Genomic DNA, 13,541 nt, shown 5'->3' on the forward strand with positions numbered 1-13,541 from the left:
CTTGAGAGGGGAGTCTGGCTGTACTGGAGCAGGTGAGGAATGATGTGGGCATGTAGAGATGAGGCATTTGGAATGGCCAAGCCTACCTGCAGCCCAGAGTCTCATTATTTTAGCAGCAGGTTTTTAAATTGCTATGAAGTGTGGAATTGCTTTCATCAGCTGCATGCAGTTTCTCCACTCTTCCCTTTATTCTGATTGTTTTTGTTGCCCTTTTGTGGACTAAATCTGGGAAGTGATTATTTAAAAGCAAAAATGCCCTTTTCAGGGACTCTTTTTTAATTAGATTATTTCAGGTTTTGTTTAGATCAGAGATCAAATAGCTTTTAGCACTTGCACTATAGTTGCTCAATTTCCCTTTCTGTTCTTCACTTTAGTCATACTTTGTCATGTTTATGCCACTTGTACTGATGGAGTTTTGTTTGTTTTTTTACAGTGACTACAGTTCCTGTCTCACCTCTTTGGTGGAAGAGGACTATGACCCAGAAGTGAACTCTTCACTGTAGAACAAGAAGCTCTTGTGGATTAATTGTGTCCCTTTAAAAGTAGCACCCAGTCTACAAAAAATTGAGAAGAAGAGATTATTTTTGGACCTGGCTTTTTTCGTTCGTGTAACCTGTGTTTCAGCGTGTAAATGGTGAAAAACAGGGAGAGCACTTGTGCCTGCTTCTGAGCTTTATATCAAGTAGTGCTTAGCTCTGTGGAGCAGTAGCCAAGTTACGTGAAGACTAGAGTATATCGTAACATTCATTTTTTAAAATATTCTACCTTTTTTTAGCAGATGTATGTGATAAAAATGAAATTTATATTTTAAGAGCTCTTGGGCAGATGCTTCTTGTTTAGATCTCAGCATTTAGGGCAAACATTTTTATGTAACATCTTTTTTTCCAGAGTGCTTAGGTTGACCTGCTGCAGATCATGAACAGTCCAGCAGCCTTGAGTGTATGTGTTCAGTATTAACCATGATGTTGCTCTGAATGTTGTCATGCAGACTTGACAAACCTTTTTGTAATGTAGAGGCTGAGTTCTGTACTACCACGACCAGAGGAAATTTAATGAGGTGAACGTGGGCGTGGCTTTTTTAAATATAAATTACCTTCTTAGGTATCTTTTTTTTATAGCGAGAGTGCAAAGAGAGGGTAAAATGAGCAGCTGAGGGGGTGAAGGGCACACTTGGCACGAAGTGCGGCCTCTCGTGCTCTGCTTTGAGACGCACTGTTGCCTCAAGGCTGGCCTTCCAGAATTCTGCAGAAGGAAGGAACTGGGAGGTCACTGAAGCACACAAACTGAGAACATTGGACTGCAGAGGCCAAACTCAGGGTAAGTGGTCATACGTACTTATTACTGTGCTTATACAGTGTTGGCTTGTTTCTAGATAAAGTTGAAAAATAAAGCAAAATGGTAATTGGAGAACCTTCCACAAAAGGTGGAATTTAGTTATATGGAGCAATCGTGAAATGTTCATTTTGAGCAGTAAAAATTTGTATGATATGTTGGAAAGAACAAGTCGATTTAGGGTTTGCCAGTGAGATGCCTCTGTGGGCTTTCAGTTGAACTTTCATTAGGATCCTTTCATCAGCTTGTGTCCTGCTCCTCATCATTTGGTTTCTTGGCTATGAAAGACATGTCAGCATCGGACATTCCCTGTTGTATGGGAACTGGTGGATCTGGATACAGTTTTACTTTGTAGGGGCAGGAGCTGGCATATGGTTGTCTTTCAGGTCTCTGATCTGCTCTGAATGTCTCTCAACATCACCAGTTGGTTATATTTGATTTAAAACCTCTGGAATAAAACATGCAGTGTTCACCCCTTTGCAGCCTGTGAGACAATGAGCAATGAAGGACTGTACCCCAAATTCTGTCATGTCTTGATTTTTGTGTCTGCCTTGTATGGCTTTTCTATGCCAATTGTTCTGTTTTCTTCCCCCTCCACACCCATTCTGTCCTGAGCTTCATGGGCATGTAAATTGTAAACAGAAAGTAACAGGGAATGTTGAAGTTCTTACCTGTTTCAGTCAGAGGAATAAAATCAGCAGAAGAAAAGAAATGCTAAAGTATAATATGAAAAGCTTCAGCACTTTCCCCCTCCTCTTTGTATATGCAAAACTTTGAGAGGTAAATTGTATTAGTATTTCAGTTTGGATAAGATGACAGGGAATGTTCTTTTCATTTACAGATCCTGGCCATGAGGTTTGATGCCTCATTTTATTGAAGGGAGACACTGGACCTAAATGGCGCAGCATGACTTTGTTCCTGCCTGGCTTAATTTCTCAACACCACAGTCAACCAAGGTAAAAGTAATACAGATCACCTCCTTTCACAGGTCTGACCACGGGTAAGATGAGTGTCTTAGGTTCTCTGTGATTCTGTGTGAGATACATGGATTTGTGTGCCATTCTGATCAAATCCATGCTCGTTGACATTGCTGGCTAATCCATGCAGATGTGGATGCTGTATTGAAAACTTGTACAGGAATGTGGTGGTTAGTGTTTTTTTTTCAATTAGCAAACTGTCCTTGCTGGACTGACAGGTTCCTGGAGAGTCCAAATGAATGCTTCATTACATGACTTTTACTTCCCACAGTCCCCTGCAGCCACCTTTGAGAAACATGGAGAGCATCTTCCACGAGGAGAGGGCCGCTTTGGCGTGAGCCGCAGGAGACACAACTCTTCCGATGGATTTTTCAATAATGGGCCCCTCCGAACTGCGGGAGGTGAGTAAGAGGGATCAGAATGCAGCCTGAGAGCAAAAATTTTGAAATATTCTACAGAATGAAGAATTCTGCAGAATAGAAACGTTTTCCCAAACTGTACCTTTTCAAAATACTGTATGAGGAAGTTGTACTACTCTCTTCTCCCATGCCATGTGCTCAGGCCTTTAGGGGTTTTCATAGTAGCTGTATGTGCACTGTGTAGCTTGGTTTGTTTTCTGATACACTCACACAGTACTTAATAAGTTCAGCACAGTAGTTACAAAGTGAATACTGGCTGAGCAACAAGAAGGACAACCTGATATTTCCAATTTTCTGCATACTGTGTTGATTTTTTTTATTTGCATCCTTATCTCCTTTTGTTTAGACTGCTGGCATCAGCCGTCCCTTCTCCGCCATGATTCTGTAGATTCTGGTGTTTCCAAAGGAGCTCATGTTGGGCTTTCTGGCAGTCAGCCTGGCTGGCATGGTCCCTCACGGGGCCATGATGGTGTGAGCCAGCGTGGAGGAGGAGGAACTGGAGTTCATCGCCACTGGAATGGCAACTTCCATTCTCGGAAAAGTTCCGCCTTTCAAGAAAAGCTGCCTGTTGAATCCAGGGAAGAGAAGAAGGAAGATAAAGAGCATTTGCAGTTTGAGGAGGAAGACTTTGTAAGTGTGTAGCTTCTCACTAGAAGTGGCAGGTGTGAGAAGTGGCTTTTCAGATCTCATTTGTGTTAGCATTGATAGGGGATGAGGATCTAGAGTTGCATTCCATTCCATGTTTGAGACACAGCAAATTTGACAAAATTATTCCAGCACTGATAGGGTGCTAATTGGTACCCAGAGCCCTCAGGACTCGATGACCTGTTGGATTATGGGATTTGGCACTTACATTTTGCCAAATGGTTACTGTGAACTGAAGGCATTGTAACATACAAGCCAGGTCTTCAAAAAATCTGTAAGGCGACAGAGGAAAAATAGTTGTATTGACTTTGTGGCTTTGCTTGCAAAGCGTTTTTTTTTGCTCCTGGAAGTACATCTGTTCAGTTTATCTTCAGTCTGCCTGCTTCAGTCTTCCTGTCTCCTTCACTCTGATACATTTTGGTGTTTGTGATAACCTTCCCAAGCTTGTTGATTACATGCTCAGACCTTTGCAACTGTCTTGAATCTTCTGGAATAGTATTTTATCAGAGGTGTTTTCCTCCCTCTCTGCTAATCTGTGGATCAGGGTTTCTTGAGCCATTTCTTCCATCAGTATTTCCAGTTGACCAACTTTCTTCTTATTCAGCATTTTGAGTTGTGGTTTTATCAGTATGATAGTCTCTTACATCCTGGCTCTATTTTTACTGGAATAAAGTTTTTCAAACTTTATCAAATAGTGCTTGGACTTAATGGCTTTCATCCTTACCGTGTGCCTTCCTTAATGCTAATGCTTTGAGAGATGTGCACCTTTTCTGCTTTCTCATTTCATTTTAATTCTATTTCTCCTGACCCCTGAAGGGTGCTTTATTATCAGATCATGTGTTTTTCTTTTTGCATCTATTTCTTGCTCTCTCCAGGTTCTTCTTGACCAGTATAATTAGAATAATAGCATCTGTAAGGTTCTGGTAACTCTGTCCCTTCATCTAATGCAACTCCTCTGTCTTCATCTTCAATGCTAAAGCCTTTGCTACCTCCTGTAATGAGAGGTTTTGGTGAGAGTGTGCACACTTGTGTGTATCATCATCATGAGCTTTTTTCTGTCTTACTCAGCGTTTGTCTCTGGAAGGCTGTTCACAGCTGAAGTTGTAGTGGCAATTTGATGGCTTCTGCTCAGGAATTTAGGAGTCAGAGTGAAATATATGAATGCCCACAGCTGTTTCAGGCCAAAATCCAGAGCCTATGCTTAAATTGCCACAGGAGGCAGTTTGATTTAATTTGCTGGGGTTTTTCAGTGAAGTGCCTGGGAAGTGATTGCATGCTCTTGTTCAGCTGCAGCTTGGAGCAGGAGTTTGCATCACAGGGTGGTTAACAGCTGGATAGCAGGGATAAAGCTTGTGTGTGGATTTCTTTTAAACCTGATTTCTCAAGAACACTGTAATTCAGGATTTCTATAAGCCTGGTTTTCTGACTGTCAGAAGCCTGACATATTGCAACGGTGGTGACTGTGCAATCTGTTGTTGTCTATCTTGGTCTAAATCTTTCTTCCACGTACTTCGTTCTCCAGTGCCTTGATGAGTGCCTTCCCCAAGTGTGTGGCTGTTTCTTCTCTAATTACTTCCCTCATTTTTAAGATGATAATACCACACGCTGGCTAGCAGCAAGCTTTGTTTAGTAACTCCTGTATTGTCTTTGCCATAGTGGTGAAACTGATGTATGCTGTGGTTAAGTGTGTAGCTGTTAGGCCTGTGTGGCTGACAACGCCGTTCCTGAAAGGTCTGCAGATCAGGCTGTTAGTCTAAGTGTGAGCACCCTTGCTATACAACTGACCTGTAGCTAAACACTAAAGTACTTAAAAAGAGGACTTTCTAGGGACTGAGGCAGGAATTTATGCTATGGTGACATTTTTTCCTAACTATTATAGAACAGGATTACCTACTATTTCAGATGCTTACTATTAGAGAGTTATGCTGTCACCATAGTAACTGACATATGAAGAATTCATTAAAAAGAGGAAAAAGATGGCTGTATTTTGAACTGAGGTTATTTGGGACAGGGGAAGAGGAATAGCTAATCAGGATCACTTGTCATTAAATGCTTAGATTCTCTGTACTCTGCTTTGTGCTTGGACATGTCTGTAGTTGTTCCACCAAGCTGAATTCTGAAACTGAGTGTCAGGTAAGTCTGCAGAGAGCACTGAGTCTGCATGCATGCTTATCCTAAAAAGTAGAGTTTGAAGTTTTGAAGTTTGATATAAATTTAAATGTAGTTTGTTTTGGTTTTTTTTTTTTGTTAGTAAATATATTCCTTTACATTATGAATCTAGTATTGCTTTTCCTTTTTTAATTGGCTGATGCATAATTATTGTATTAAAATATTTGTGAAATGAGGATAGATTCCTCATATACTGATGATGTGGATTCTAGTTTATTTTTTCAGCTGCTGACTAAATGCCTAATGTTTTTTACATGTATTGGTTGGTAGAATCTACTTAGTTATAGTAGAAGACTAGAGAGCTTATTCTGAACCCTCTGATAGTTCCATTTGAAATACAGCAGAGATCAGGGAGAATGCAAACTCGATTTTTAGATGTCATGTGGCAAAGCACACTCTTCCACTTGAGAGGCTCTTCAGAGAAATCTACCCATACTCTGGGTTCCTAGAAACAAAATGTTATGATAATACTGTTTTTTTGTTGTTGTTATATGTGATATAACCATATATTCCTTTGCATTGTCTTTTTACAGCCATCTTTGAATCCAGAAGCTGGAAGACAAAACAACCAGAACAAACCTTTAGGGACACCTTCTGGAGTGTGGGGTATGTAAAAGTCACTGTACACAATGGTGATGCTGGAGCAGGAGGTTGTAACTGGTGTTTAAATGCTGGGTTTTTCACTCAAAAATATTTTAAAGACTTAAGTGAAGCAGTTTGCTGCTTTCTGTCTTTTGTTGTTTTTCTCCCACAATCTTCACTAATCTCTTGGCCTTTTTGTCTACTTGAAACTGTGCTTGTCATGTCATTAAAAAAACAGCCAGTGGCAATAATGTCACTGTTCTGTGTTCACTTCCTGTAGTGCTGCAGTTACGATTTCACACAGACATCACTTGAAGGGCAGAGCTGATTGGAGTGAACTCCATGATTTCCTGATTTGGGATCTTCATAGTAGAAATACAGCAAAACTGTCATAATTTTGTGGTTTGAATTTAGTTGATTTTTTTAAACTTGGAACAGCCTTGCTTTTGATCCTTATGTACTCTGTGAATCTATGCCTTAAAAAAAAAAAAGTGGAACAAGGTACCAGCTCTAGCAGTTAAATAGAGATTTGTTAATACCTAGTTGGATTAGTTGAGTTGGATACTGTAAATAGTACAAATGCAAAAGAAACTATTATGCTTATTTGGCCTAAGAAACATTAACTGTGCTTGTTTGTAAAAGCACTGTGTCTTTTGAGGTATAAGTTATGGAAAGTATTTTTGTTGTGTTAGTGAGCTAACAAAGGTGATCCATGCTTGCTCCAAAAAATGCTCATATCTGTTCTGATTCCTCTAGAATGGTGCAAGGCTGTTAACTGATGTCACTGTAGGTTTTTCTTTTCAGCATTAAGGGAGATTAATATTAGAAAAGATTGGACTTAGACATCCACATCCAGTATCTTTGCTCAGAGGTGAAATGAAAGAGCAGCTGGTAGCAGTCTCAGAATCAGATGTGTAGTGTCTGAGATGGAGAGGGGAGGGACTGTAGCAGTGTACTGAAGCTGTTCTGAAACTGAACATCTGTATTTCAAAATCTCTTGTTTTGTTTTTACAGAAAACCCCCCTAGTGCCAAGCAACCTACCAAGATGCTGGTCATCAAAAAGGTTTCAAAAGAGGATCCTTCCGCCGCCTTCTCAGCTGCATTTACATCACCTGTCTCTCACCTGGCAAATGGCAACAAAGCCACCACCATTGTCCCAAGTGTCTACAAAAATCTGGTTCCTAAACCTGCAGCTCCTCCTTCCAAGGTACAGGGAGTTCCAACCAAGTTAGTGAACTGCAGATCAAGGGAATCACCCCCCCAACAAGTAGCAGGATTTGGAATCCAGGAGTTTCTGGGGCAGTGGCTTGTATAGTAGAGGTTTATTTACTACTAAAATTGCTCTTCTCTGTTGAAATGCCTTTTGGTCTTGTCCAGAGAGAAAATTAACCTCTGACTACGCTGAGGTGTATTTGAATGGGTGTGTCCTCATGCATTAGACAAATCCTTATCTTAATAAGACAAAACAAGCACTGCTGGAGAGGTGGAATGTGTCCTGCCATATGCTTGAACTGTTCACGTGACTACCTCAAAAAATCTTCATAGGGTTACAATACTTTGATGTGTCCAGAACAATTGAGGCTAAAATCAGATTAGAGTGTAACGTCCTGCAATTCAGGTGTAATTTAGTTGAGCCTTAAAAACAACCTGGAAAAGCAGTGTGTTTTGTGGTCTAGTTCTTTTACTGAAGGAAATACAGTAGTGCTAAAAAAAACCCAGGTAATTTTATTTTTTTATTATTTCTTAGTTCTAGGCTTAATCTTGCCCATTTTTCCAGAGAACTGGCATATATATGTGGCCAAAATCTTCCCATGATTAGATTATTCTTATGCACTTCAAAGATGAAAGCAAAATAAGAGACTCACAGCTTGTTTTTTGTAAGAAAGCAAGTTTAGAGCTTTTTTCCCTTTTATAAATCTCTGTTAACTCAGGTTAAATTCTGCCAGCTACAGAAAAAATCATAGTGGTTAAAATTATTACCAAATAATCTTTCCTAAACCCTTAATTTGACAGCTGATCTACTTCTTGATCATGACAGATGGGATAAATTGACCTATTAGAAAGGTTATTTATAAGGCATTTTTCATGCTACATGCAGTTTTCGGTCTGTATATGCTCTTGTTTGGAATAGGTAAACAAAATGCAGAATCTAATGGGTAGGGAACCATCTGTGGTTTTTATTTTTGCTTTTACAACTTGAATGGTACATGTGTATATATAGTCTGACCTGGGTTTAGTCTAGATGTTTTGAGTGTTCTTAGAAAAAACCAGAGGTACAATTTCTAACCAGACTGTTAGATTGTCTCTGGCTTCAAAGTAAACTGAATTTTAGTGAACCACAATGCATATAGCTTGTCTGTGTTACTGGCTCTTGTGTGCAAAGATAACTTCCGAGGTCTAAAAGTCAATGTTTTACTAATGTAGAGATTGAGAGATGAAAATGCACCTCTGAAAGTTATTGGAATGTCTGTTGTTACTGGCTGGCCATGATATACCTGTTGCTTGACATTGCAGAATTTAGGCATAAAAGTCTGCTTAGCTAATGTAGCAGCTTTAGAAGCAGCTGCAACAAATGCAACAGTGACTACAGCAAAGAGGAACTTGCCGTGCAATCACTGTTGCATTTGTTGTAGCTGCTTCTAAAGCCCATGGACAGGGTTTTTTCATTAATTCAGTCAAGGAGAGCTGCTCTTGAAGCATACCCTAACCATGTTCTGAAATTAGATTATGTAGGTTTTGATTCTTCAGATAAAAAGAATACATTATTCAGTGCTCACAGTTCTAATAAAACTGACTATGATCTGAAGGTTCGGCATCCATCAAAAATAGTGGTAGAGCTTTTTTTGTGAGCTTGCTTTACATGGTACATAGTTCATTTGCATTCCAGATTGTTTATCTGTATTTAAGTCAGAGATTATGGCAATATGTAGTGGTACCTGCCTAAGTTCTTTTTAATTACATTTTTACTTCACTGAACCAGTCAATCAGCCTGGATTACACCTGGATTTATACCAGAAATATTACAGTATTGATAACATGGGAAATGTTCTTTGCCTAGTGGAAAAGGTATTAATTTTTTATATGTAGCCCAAGAGATCAGTCACATGAAGCAGGCTATAAATATGTACTTAGTGATTTAGCTGGTAATTTCTAAGTGTTTATGCACTGACGTGGTGCTGTGATTGCTGGGGCAGTGTGATATTCCTCAGCGGTGGGGATTGCAGTGGGAATTGTCTGCTGATATCATCAGCAGTGCTTTTGTTAATGAATGGTGACCATTAGCAAAACCAGAAGGTGGGGTATCAGCATATCCTTAGCCAGAAAAACTGTGTATTGATGTCTTTTAAGGTCACACAACCTTAAGCAGCTGTGGTAGGGTGCGTTATTCTGATGATTTCTAGAAAGTTGTACAGGAATTGCAGTGCATAATTCCTGTACATAATTCCTGCAGTGCATAAAGTAGTAGAGGAGTCAAAACATTCCTTTTCACAAAGTCAGCAGTATTGGAAAGCTGTCACAGGAAAACTGAATGAAAAATGGTTTTGCTAAGTTGTACCAAGTAGTTTCACTGCCACCAGTTCTCTTCCTTTTTAAACAAGTGCGTTCTTTTTGGCTAATTGAGATGGCTAATAGCTCTGTGAAGGTCGCACTCAGCCTTCCTAGGAAAGCAGTGGGGTCTGTCTTTGGATCTGTCTGAGCTGCCCCTTTGTGGAAGCCTGGAGAACAGCACTGGGCAACTGAGAGCTGGGAATCGAATACTGCAACCCTGGAGCTGCAGGGAGAAACTTTTTGTCAGAGTCATACTGCACCCTAATTTTAGTACAGGCAATATTGTGCAGATCAGGATATTTCTGGGTTTGAAGGGGATGGTTTTAACGTGTGCTGTGAATGCCATAGAATCCATTTGATAATGCAGGATGCTAGTTTTTAAGTTGAAGTGGAAGAGTAAAGCTGATGGCCTCCCATGTGATGCATTTATTTAAAAATTTATAGAAGAACCCAATAGACAGTGAGAACATACTGAAATAGTGCCTCTGTTCTCATTGGTAGCAAATTGCAGGATCTGTTGCATCTGAGATTTAACCGAATCCCATTTGTGTATGAATTATTTTACTAGTGACTTGAAGCTGGCTTCAGAAGTCCAGTGAGTCAAAGGAATCTGTTTGTTTTAATGTTCTGACATTATGCTACTTGATACATGTTTCTTCTTAGGATTGTTTTTGTAGACTCTCACTTCACAATGTTTGTCCTTGACTGATAAGAGAGCTTCAAGAATAACATTCCAAGTAACAAAAGCTTATCTTGAAGTCTTTGCTCTTCAACCTATTGGCCAGTGCATTCAAAGAGTATGTGTATGCAGAGAGTACCCAGGGCAAAACAGCAAGTGATCCTGCACTGTAGTAAACTGGCTCTGCTTTTGCTTCTTTTTCCTTTTTCTTGGTTTTGTTGTTAAATTGGTGCAATGATGGACACTTTCAGAGCCCCAGGAAATAAATAATTTGCATTCTCACCCTGAACAAAACTGTTCCTTGATGTGCTTCTTCCTCGCACAGGGAAACTTCCTGTCAAGTAATTGGAAGCCTTTCTTTGTGGTGTGCAGTGTTCCCGTAAGAAATGTGAATTAATTGGGATTGTTTTTAAATTTTCCATCTGTGGGTAGCTGTAAGATGAACTGCCTTACCCCGTGGTGATTCCAATTAATGAAGGGCAATGCTGGATATTCTCTTTGAACCCTTAATGGTGTTTTACTGGAGATTGGGGCCCTGAACCAAATTGTGTGTGATTTGGGGAAAACAGAAGATGCCAGGGGAAAAATGATGGGTGTTGAAATAAACCTGTTGAGACTATTCTTGGAGAGGCAAGAAGAAAATCCATACAATAGCCAACATAATGTTGTTTACTTACTTCAATATTTGCAAGCAATCCCTTCTGCCTTACCATTTATTGCCCTGTATTTTGTTTTCTCTTCAATACAGCCAAGCCCATGGAAAGCCAACAGAAGTGAACATAAACCAGGCTCGCTGTCCTCCACCCGTGACTCTGCCTTTACCAGTCCAGTGTCTGTAACCAAACCAGCGGTCCTGGCAGGTGGCTCAGTCCTCACCTCTCCCAAAGAGGTATGGGTTTGGCTTAGGGATAGGGTGGGAGCTTTTGTCATTATCACCTACTAGAGCATAATCATTGTAAGACGCTCTCTGCATGTGGTACCTACCTTTGCACCCTTGAGGGATGACTCACTTGTACATTCTTAACACATTCTGCCTCATCAGTGATACACTAAAAGAAATAAAAATGGGGTTTTTTCTGGTTGGAAAGCCATTGGTGCTTGTTCAACTGTATTAGAATTTCCTTCCAGTAAAAAAAAAAGTATTAACGCTTTAAATGGTGTTGTGTAACAAGACATACGTCAGCTTGGTGTTATGGGAGTGCAGCTACCAAGAACTGATGTGAATAGGTAGGTAAATTGATTCCCATGATGTTCTTCAGTATAGGAAAGGAAGGGGAAGGAAGGTGATCTGTCTAATTTCCTTTCTCTTGAATAACAGCACAAGCAATGAGTTCTGAGGGGGTTGAAGGAGTTTAACATGTGTACATGTGACTTTTCAGCTGCAGTATCTGTTTTTAATTTTAATGTCGGAAGGAGGTAATCTGCTGAGAGGGAAACTGACTTGCCTCTGGTTTTGGTCTGAAGTATGGAGAGAGACCCATGAAATAAAAGTCTCTTACTATTTCAGCAATAACAATGACATAGCACAAGAAAAAAAGAACAAAACCAGAACAGAGTGTGATAAATTCCTGGCCAATGCAGCAGTTCTTTACAGGTTGGACTGATGATCTTGGAGGTCTTTTCCAACCTTAATGATTCCGTGATTCTGTAAATGATGATTCACAACATCTGAAATTAGCTTGTTCACATTTTAAGTGTAGAATTGGGGGTTTTTTCCTAGGTGTGCATTTGTCTTGTTCCTTTCTAGATGTTATTTCAAAAATAAGGCCTTTATCATCTTTATGATTCTCTGCTTTGCGGACTTTACTTTGCAGCAGCCTGCACTTTTCTGCCTTAGCCACAGCTGAGTGTATAAGCAGCCATTAAAGGAAATAGTTAATAAACAGACACCTGTCACTTTGGCAAATAGATCTTACACTCTGTTCCTTTCCCTTGCTTTTGTCTCTCTTCAGACCTAGTTCTTTGTGCTGCTGATAGCCTTCTTTTGTGTAATGCATGGCACAGTATTGACAGCATATATATGTAAACTTGAACAGGCTTTCACCTCAGCAGACAGGAGAAGGGCATTCACTGTGTATCATACAGGAGTAATGCAAGTGTTTCCTTCGCCCACCTCCAAGAAGGTCTTGTGTGAAACTTCAGTCAGTGAAGATGGTGGTACTAACCTGAGGGGTTAAAACGTAACACTTTAAACAATCATCAAGGGCTTAAAAATTCCTTTCAACTAAACTGGACACTTGCAATAAGTTTTTCTTTGAATCTGTTGGGAGACTTACAGTATGAAAACACAGGTCTGTGGCCAGCAGATAGTACTGCAATCCTGGTTCCCCAGGACTACTACAAATAGTCTCTAGCTTTTTGTTTCTGAAAGGGGGATAATGCACTTCCTGCAGAAGTGGTAAAAATAGCACCTTTATTCATAAGGGAGCACAGTGTGTTGGAAGCTAAAAGGATGCCAACTAACACTGGCCCTGTCTCCACAAGCCAGTCTAAGACAACCAAGCTACAATGCAGCCTGAGTTCTTAAAATGAATTCAGGATTACTTTTCTGTAAGAGTAACCATCTGTGTTACAGACAGACATCAGAACAAATCTGAGGTGATGCATAGTGCTCTCATTAAAAAAAAACTCAAACACCCACAAAAAAGCAACACCAAAAGACTGAGATGCCTTGATGTTTCTGTCAAAGGGCTAAGCTTACTTTAGAAGAGATGCCAGTGTACTATTTTAGTGCTGAAGAATGTTCTGTAAAACATAACCCTTCTACAAAAAGTTATGCATAAGCCCAGAATTGAGGTGAATTCCCTTTCAGAAATCTGTTGTTTCTAAACTTTAGCTATAACTGTCTTCCCCTAATGTGTAGAAATAATGTTTTAGTACCTCAGCAGTTTCTTAGAGATTAAAACAGCCACTAGCAAAGAGTTCAAATTAAGTATTTCAGATTACCAGAAGACATCTAATTTTCATCTCCTTTGTTCACAGTTGCCTTCTGTCACTACAGTCAAACATAACTACATAATAGTTACGTTGAAAGCTTAATTTCGTTCTTGTGTTGGCTTTTTATCCTGATAGTTGCAGTCACTTGTTAGGTCTGTTACAACTGCTGATTTGTTTCTTACTGTGTTGAATTAGGGAAAATCTGAAAAGTCTGCCTGAGAAATTACTTCCAGGCTTTACTTACTTCCTTG

The 13,541-nt window shown here is 39.8% G+C and overlaps 1 protein-coding gene across 2 annotated transcripts in view; it reads left to right on the forward strand.

The window, feature by feature from the left end:
• The window catches only part of GPBP1L1 (GC-rich promoter binding protein 1 like 1), a 31,970-nt gene that overhangs the window by 14,179 nt on the left and 4,250 nt on the right, over positions 1-13,541 (forward strand). For both annotated transcript variants that reach the window (XM_085067715.1, XM_085067716.1), the window contains exons 2-8: positions 434-1,317; positions 2,174-2,288; positions 2,581-2,710; positions 3,075-3,358; positions 6,076-6,148; positions 7,139-7,332; positions 11,102-11,242. In XM_085067715.1, coding sequence (XP_084923841.1) covers positions 2,229-2,288; positions 2,581-2,710; positions 3,075-3,358; positions 6,076-6,148; positions 7,139-7,332; positions 11,102-11,242 — 882 coding nt within the window. In that variant the 5' untranslated portion in view covers positions 434-1,317; positions 2,174-2,228. The remainder of the gene's footprint in view (positions 1-433; positions 1,318-2,173; positions 2,289-2,580; positions 2,711-3,074; positions 3,359-6,075; positions 6,149-7,138; positions 7,333-11,101; positions 11,243-13,541) is intronic.

This window comes from Lichenostomus cassidix, chromosome 8 (genome assembly GCF_008360975.1).
Source record: "Lichenostomus cassidix isolate B80296 chromosome 8, HeHo_3.0, whole genome shotgun sequence".
NCBI classification, from domain to species: domain Eukaryota; kingdom Metazoa; phylum Chordata; class Aves; order Passeriformes; family Meliphagidae; genus Lichenostomus; species Lichenostomus cassidix.